At 32.8% G+C, this 8609-nt stretch overlaps 1 protein-coding gene across 1 annotated transcript in view; it reads left to right on the top strand.

Annotated features, from left to right (window-relative positions):
- Nucleotides 1–4842, top strand: part of LOC100161653 (sodium- and chloride-dependent GABA transporter 1) — an 11256-nt gene extending 6414 nt beyond the window's left edge. Inside the window, exons 4-13 of the mRNA XM_016805443.2 lie at nucleotides 1598–1732; nucleotides 1862–1990; nucleotides 2055–2427; nucleotides 2492–2624; nucleotides 2730–2968; nucleotides 3028–3244; nucleotides 3336–3488; nucleotides 3663–3866; nucleotides 3934–4104; nucleotides 4192–4842. Of these exons, the coding sequence (XP_016660932.1) occupies nucleotides 1598–1732; nucleotides 1862–1990; nucleotides 2055–2427; nucleotides 2492–2624; nucleotides 2730–2968; nucleotides 3028–3244; nucleotides 3336–3488; nucleotides 3663–3866; nucleotides 3934–4104; nucleotides 4192–4350 (1913 nt within the window). The 3' untranslated portion in view covers nucleotides 4351–4842. The remainder of the gene's footprint in view (nucleotides 1–1597; nucleotides 1733–1861; nucleotides 1991–2054; nucleotides 2428–2491; nucleotides 2625–2729; nucleotides 2969–3027; nucleotides 3245–3335; nucleotides 3489–3662; nucleotides 3867–3933; nucleotides 4105–4191) is intronic.
- The last annotated feature ends 3767 nt before the right edge of the window (nucleotides 4843–8609 follow it).

Genomic DNA, 8609 nt, shown 5'->3' with positions numbered 1-8609 from the left:
GGACCAAAATCCATCAAAAAAGCAAAATCCAAAAGAGGGGAGGAGGTGCCCCCGTCCCCTAAAGCGGAAAACGGTAGTCTTCATAATAAGAATTGGGTTCCCCCGTGGTCCGAGGTCTTTAACTTGAATTCCGGCCCGAGTTACACTCAACTCAAAATGTGGGGGGGGGGGTGGGGGCTTTGGTTCCCTAATGTTGAAATTTCATCTGGGGCCTAAGAAATTGAGATACCCATTGGTCCGGGGTCTCTAAGTCGAATACCGGCTAAGTTATGCTTCGTCAAAAATAATTACTCGTTTAATGGGTCCCCCCACTCCGCCCGACGGTCTCCTCTACGCGCGTGACGAACGATGTTGGGTAGCCTACGCGAATGGAACCGCAGTGTTGCCAGATGGTACGATCCTAGTGGGGACATACGATAATTTTGAAGACGCGGTACGATCATCCCTCTTTCCAAACCTGGAAACACTGATGTTGCGTTTTTCATTGTTACACTTTTCGGTGTTGCGATTTTTTTCCAGCGACTCCCATCCACCTAAGGCCCCATAAAGAACTTCGTTCCAATAATAATAAGTAATAACAATTAACATACGCTAATATAAATTGAAATTAAAACAAACGTTATTAATTTTAAATATAGATACATTTTGTAATTGAATCTGCACATGATTGCAATCAAATTTCTATTGTCAGTTTAAAACTGACAAACCGTAGATATTGTATATTATTATGTTATTCTACTGCTGGTATACAGCACTGATCCATAAAACGTAAGATTTATTTACAATAGAAAACAGTGCCATCACGTATCGTTTGGTTGGATTAGAAGTATTACGGTTTAACTTTTTTGATATCATATTATACGGTTTGACAATAAAACGTTTCTATTTTAAAAATTAAAACATTGATAAGCTACACTGGCAACAAAAAATGTGGAGTAGGTTAGTGGTCTAAGGTATACTGCCTAAGGTATACAAGTATATTATAAAATGTTATTTAGTTTTAGTTGTTTAAACAAAATTTTCTTATACAAAAAAAATGTTTTAAATATTATAACAAACTAAAATATGTAAGTATAGTATTATAATATGTTCTATGTTATAAATACTAGAACACAAACTGAAATTTTACTGAATTTTTCAAAATATATAAAAGATTCTTGTCAGCATTCCAACAAAAAAGATTTTTAGTGTCAGTCAGCTTATATATGAACATGGGTAAAGTGTCTTCTTGAATAGGCTTCGACGATGACATGAAAGCTTTAGAGCTGCTTATTCCCGCGGATTCGTTTTTTTTTTTTTTTAATGTATAAGCAATAGCTAGTACTTCGATGAACTAGAATTTTTTTTTCAATAAATCAATATTCTGGTCCATCAAGAAAACAAATTTTTAATTTAATTCAATTAATATTTAATTTTTTTTATAATTAACTATAAAAAGATTTATTTATTAAAAGATTTTGTATCAAAGGGTTTTCACTTTTTATGAAATTAGCAATGAATTGTTCTGTACAAAACCTAATATTATGTAGATTCTGAAATATTATTTCATCATAACTATTTAATATTTATATTAATGGTATTATTCAAAATATTTTAGGAGCATTTTTGGTGACTTACTTTGTAGCCATGGTATTTTGTGGAATACCGATTTTTTTTCAAGAAGTGGCCATCGGACAGTATTTGGGTTCTGGTGGGATGACGTTGGTTGGAAAGCTATGTCCAATACTTTCCGGTAAAAATTGTATTTCAATAACTAGTAATAAAAGTATTTTTATAATTCAATTTTTATTCTAGCCGTTTTACTTTTAATTATTTAATATTACAAGTGCTTTAATATGCATTTATATATTATGTTGTATAGGCACTGGTTATGCAACGATGACTATAGTTTTCTTGCTGGATGTGTACTATTGCGTTATTGTTGCATGGACATTTTTTTATTTGGCAAGTTGCTTCATATCATTTCCGACTTTACCGTGGGAAAGTTGTAGTAAGATTCATTAAATAATTCAACTGAAATATTATATTGACGACTTGGTACTTACTTGTTTCAGACAATTGGTGGAACACAGACAACTGTTTGAAGCCAAATAGTGTTAATATGACTCACGAGTACTTTAATACGAATACAATAAAACGTATGTTTAATACATCGTTGACGCTCAATCGAAATATAGACTCGTGGAACCAAATGTATTTCAATAAAACATATGTACTACAAGATAATGTTTTCAAAAACGATGGTCAGCTTACGGCATTCTGTCACACTATTAAGTCGTTATCGTATGCTGATGTTCCGTTGAACTTCACTGACATAGATACAAACAGTTCGTCTGTCCTTCATCCAGAACAAGGTGTCGACTTTTTGAACCAACTTCGAAATTGTTTTAATGTGACTACTGTGACACCGGCTGAAGAGTATTGGGAGTGCGTGAAGTGCATCAAAATGTTCAATTTTGCCAAATTTTCATGGGTTGGGATATTGTTGTAGGAGAAGAGTGCTCATGCTGACAAGTGGTATTGAAAATATTGGAGGAATGCAATGGGAACTATTGTGCTTATTAGGACTATCGTGGATCTTAATTTATATCATCTTGGGCAAAGGTCTCAGCCAGAGTGGAAAGGTAATAAACTATAATAACTAATAAGTAATAAGTAATAGCTATAATAATCAATTTAAATAACCTTCTGAAATGTCTAACTACGTGTATTATTTTAATGATAAATAGATAGTGTGGTTCATAGCAATGTTTCCATACTTAATAATGGGAGCATTACTGATTAGAGCAGTAACGCTGGAAGGAGCTGGTGAAGGTATCAGGTATCTAGTCACTCCGAGATGGGAGAGTCTCATGAATTCAGACACTTGGATAGAAGGAACAACACAAATTTTCTTTGGCTATAGTGTCGGTGTAGGCACTTTACCAGCTCTAGGATCATTCAACCGATTTCATCACAATTGTTATAGGTACGAATATTTTATCACAAAATGTATAATGATACGAATGTCTTAAAATTATTTTATAGGGATGCAGTTTTAACTTGTGTTATTAACACGCTCACGTCTATCATACCCAGTGTAATTACATTCAGTATATTAGGTTTTATTGCTGCTTCCCAGGGAGCTACGGTTAGCGATGTCGTGGAGAGTGGGCCGGGTTTGGTATTTATAACTTATCCGCAAGTGGTGCTTCAGTTACCTGGGGCGAGGATATGGGCAGTCGTATTCTTCGTCATGCTTGCTGTAGGTATGGCTGCTTAATTACTTGAGTACTTTTTCGTACGACTTACTATATATATATATATATAAATCCATTTGGATTTTTCGCATTTAGATGATTGGTATTGATAGTGAATTCTGCAATGTCGAATCGTTTATAACTGGACTGACGGATAAGTGGCCTAAGTACTTACACTCTAAACGAAAAACTTTCACATTGTTGGTGTGTGTAGGTATGTTTGTGTTGAGTTCGTCCATGGTGACTAACGTAAGTATAAACCAACAACGAAACTGTAATTTATTGTATTATAATTTATAACAATATTATATGCACTTTAGAACTGATGTAATATTATAATGATTTAACTACAAATTATATTATATTATATTGATACGACGATTATTCAAAAAATATTTATAAATATTTATTTATTCTTTCCAGGGTGGAATGTATATATTTCAATTAATGGATACATATTCGGCATCGGGAATATCGTTGCTTTGGGTGTGTTTCTTTCAGACCATAGCCATTTCATGGTTTTTCGGAGCTGATAGATTTCGCGAATGCGTCAATCAGATGCTCGGTTTTCGTCCAAATTTGTTCTGGTACATCTGTTGGGTGTATCTTTCACCTCTCGTTATGATCGTAAGACTTAACTATGTTCCGTTTGAGATAAAATTATGATATAAAGCCCAAATTTAATATTTTACAGACGGTATTTATATTTTTCATCATCAAGTACGAACCGGTGAAGTATGGGAACCATTATACGTATCCATGGTGGGGCGAAGGATTAGGAATAACAATATCGTTGATTTCCATGGTCTGGATACCACTATATGCTATATACTATTTAATGACGGAATCAGGGACTTTAAAACAAGTAAAAATGTTAAATATACATTTAAAAAATATTAATTGTTATAAACATATAAGTTTGTTTTGTTCAATTATACAATTTTGTTTTTAGAAGCTCCAACGAGGTTTAACGCCTATCCCAGAAGTCAAATGCAGAATTACGATAAAAAAAGAAACTAAAAACATCATTGATAAAAGAATCAATAATATACAATTAATGGAATGCAGTGCGTTGGTATACTGTGACAATAATGATAGTAAAAACATATGAAAAAAAATTTTAGTTAACTATATAGATAGCGTTTAATGTTCCATTATTCTTACATAAAAGCAGTATTGTATTTGTTTATTAATTCATATAGTTAACTCTAAAACAAATGTCTAAATTTTTGACATATATAGAATTTTATTTTTTATGTAAAAGTCGATTTATATAAGATAATTAGTGTCTTGTAAGTTTTTTATATTGATTAAATTATAAAAAATATTTATATGATTTATATTGCATATAGTACGGATTGCAGGTGCATTATACAATAGTGTTTAATTTCTTAGGGTAAATTATTATTCGTTGTATTGGTAAAAAATAAATTGTAAGGGGTTCATACAGTATTGTATGTTGTTATGCCGATTTTTGTTCGCAAAATGCTAATATAATAAATAACTCACAAGTATAAAAATTATTTAGGCTCACTGCTACTATGTACTGTTAAAATAAATGAACTACTTATATAACGGTAAAATATACTGCTATGACGCGTTATTCAATGTATTGTATATTAAGTAAATTTAACTAAGAGCTAATGTTCCGTAGTTTGTAAATTGTATTGGTATATACCGGCCTACCATTATTCTATCACCCTACCTATAATTAACGATGGACAATGGACGATGGCCATATATAAAACTTGTATAGGTTAACTTAGTTAATTAATAACATAACTTGTGTAAAAGTAAATAATATAATAAATTAGTCGTTTCTGTGTCACAGACCACACTATCACAGCATAATATTATTTCTGTATTATTGTTACAACGAACACTATACGAATAACTCATTATAATATTCTAAAAGTTATAACGCACTTTTCTTATATATTATTATAATGTGGTGCGTATCTATGATCATGTCGAATATCGCTGCACTTTCAGTACAAAAAACATCGGCCGACGTCGAGATTTGCTCACCGTCCGCCGGTTCGACCGCGATGCACCGAGTTATCGACGGGCTGAGTAATGGACTGACCTGCAAAATCGTGTTGGTAAGTAGCGGTAATTTCGCACCGGTCCGTCAACACAGTTCAATGCCAAACATGCGGTGCAGACGGCTTCGGCATCACATATCGATTCACCGTCTGCCGCCTCGATGCAGAGGCCGGTATCTATCGATTCACCGTCTGCCGGTGAGCGATGCAAACGGTTTCGGTCGAGCAAATTATGCCAGTCCAAAGTTCCGTCATTATATTTCGTTCGTCAACACGGCAATAAAGACTTCCGTTGGCACCGAAGTCAAGATCGAGACGCTGCCGAAGCGGACGTGAAGCAGACAAGCAGTCAAGCCGTGATATTGTGGAACCATCGAGACACCGTTCTGGTTCGATGCCGAGTACGTCCCGGTGCGAGTTTCGATCGAGACGTCCGAGTTTGAAAACAGCCGGATTAGACCCCACGTGCCAGTGGCGGCTATCCTTAAAAATATAGATGTAGCGAAACATAAAAAGCAACCACCCACCCTCAACAATAATCATTCATATAACATCCCATCTACTGAATAGTTTAATCAACATTTAAAAAAATAAAATTAAGGTTCCTCTCAATTTTACTAAATAAATGTCCTGACATCATATTACCTCATGACTATTTTTGCCATAAGAACCTTGGAATTTTCAAATATTGACTATTGTGTACATTAGAAGACATGGCAATACTAAACATAGTTATCTTTACCCAATACATAAAATTACATTCAACTAAACTTTAATATAATTATATAATATGTATTTTATGTATAATTGTATATTCTCTCTCTAATTACAAATATAACATTATAGTATTTTAAAAAAAGGTGGGTAAGTAGGTGTCGCTCTGGTGTACAGTAGGTTACAGGTGGGTCACTGTATGGATGGTGTTGAATTTGAATTCAATGATATAATACCAATGTATAAGAAAGACGATTTTGAGCGAAAACGGTTAGTCAGTTTATGATATTATACTAAATATGTATGATGATATAATTGTGAATAAAGTAATTTATATAACCTATTTTCGTGGAACCCTGTTTTAAATTTTTAATAGTTTGCTATAAAAGTTTAACATTTTATAAATTTTTAACTACAAAATAATTATTACTATTTAATTATTATTATTTAAAAATCAACCACTCGCAAGCACATATTAATATATTATGTTACTTTTCCTTCATAAAAAACATACATACTAATACTAATTTTCAGACACGTCCACTCAAGCATCCAAATATAATTATATTCCAACTATTAATTAACAATTTATCATTGTGACAATAAATGCTAATTACCTACACAATATAATATTTTCCTATAAATATAGTCATGGGGTGCTATTGCAAATGCCCACCTTGCCTCCCCTTTAAATGACACCATTGAGTATGCCCTTTAAATCCCCCTTGTTATCATGGTCTGGATCCACCCCTTACCTAAATAATAATCACACCTATCAAGGATAAATTATACTGCGCATGTATTTATTAAAAATAAATACATATTTTAAGGTAATAATAAAAAGTGAAATCACTAGTTGTTTTTTAATTATTATAATAATTATAATAACAATGTAAAATTTAGTTCCGTTAAAATTGCAAGTTCCGCTTATGACTATATACAACTATGACTTTTTTTTATTTATAAGTATCTTAAATGACATTCTTTATTTATTTTCTCTATCATATCTTGTTTTAGAAGTTCTGAACCAACTTTGGACATCCAACTCAAATTGTGCATCTGAATTTTGAGGAAACTGATTTTTGATAACACCTGATATAAAATATATTAAAAAATACAAAAATGTGATAATTAAGAATGAAGAGGTACAAGAGTGTGTACGTACGGTTTGCTAAATCACGTCTGATTGTCTGAATACTGGGCCGCTCCCAGGGCTCCTATATAGTACTATCCTCTCTCTTACTAGATCCCTGGCGGACTGCGTCGTTGGTTCTCACAGTCCAGGAAGCCTTCTACAAGATGTGCCTTTGGTCGGTGCGAGGTGTCGTAAAATGATCAAGTATACCCGCGGCCGTCTTGTCACAGTGCCAATATCTAATCCGTAGAATCTACTGGGCTCCGAGGAGTTCTCATAGATATCTTAACGGTTCGGTTTTGTCATCTGGCCGTTGGCAGACGCCGAGGCTGTTGCTAACGTTTATATAGTATTGCTCCCCCAAGGTTTTATGTACAGTAGTGATATTATTATATAGATATTATCTGAGTTCTACATGGATATAATATAAAATCATTACTTATAAGTTATAACTTAAACTATTAAACTAGTCCAGTAGTACCTACCTTCCATTCGACCAGAACATGTTTTGATACGTTCAAATATTAGTAATAATTCTCTGACTAAAGCTGAAGCTTCAAGACCATTGCACAAATCAAGTTCAAACACAAGTTCCATCAACCCTGTTCCAGCACGATTTAAATCTATAAATGAACTAAAGAATACATTAGGTATTTTAAATATAAATGAACATGACATGTTACATCATGTTATGTTCTTATAATATGAAGACATTTAAATTTAATATACTTAATACATTTTTAACTATATTTCTACGGATCGGTTTTCTTTTATCGTATCCCTAACTTACGATGCAAATTGCAACCGATTTTTCAATTTCACACATAAATTATTATAAAATATAAATACAATTCTATTTCTGTCGTGTAATATATATTATATCTAAAACACAAAATATGATTAGTTTACGAGATATAAGCGAAAAACTGAAAAAAGTCGTCTGAAAGTTTTGGGGTTTTTGAACCCCGCCCCCTAAGTTAGCACAGGGTCCTCGAGATCAAAAACTTAGGAAAGACATCTTAGAGTACCCCTAGACAACCTGTAAAAGTTTCATTAACTTCGGAATACTTTCCAGGTAAAACTTGGATATCGACTGGACTATAATTATTAGTATCTAAATAAATTCATGATTAATGAACAACCATCGTTTACAATCTTGTTATGATAAAATCTTATAATTTACTTGTCGATCATATCAGTTTGTAAATAGTATATTTAAGATTACGACAACCTACTGTTCCTCCTCCTCAGTTGCGGATCTAGGATTTTTTTATGGGGGGTGCTAAAGTTAAGGTCTCATATTCAGGTATTATATACTCCATATATACTGATGGCAAGACTTTTTTTTAGTCCTCAAAATTAATGTGCCTAATATTTCAACTTTAAAAACAACACTATTTAATATGGTACCTATAAATTCACTTTTGCTACGCCCTGCGTTTTTTTTTTTTTTGAAATATACGTATTTCGACGAGT

The sequence above is a fragment of the Acyrthosiphon pisum genome, chromosome A3, assembly GCF_005508785.2.
Source record: "Acyrthosiphon pisum isolate AL4f chromosome A3, pea_aphid_22Mar2018_4r6ur, whole genome shotgun sequence".
Taxonomy (NCBI): Eukaryota; Metazoa; Arthropoda; class Insecta; order Hemiptera; family Aphididae; genus Acyrthosiphon; species Acyrthosiphon pisum.
Note: the sequence above shows the minus strand (reverse complement) of the source record. Positions and strands in the feature narration are given on the sequence as shown.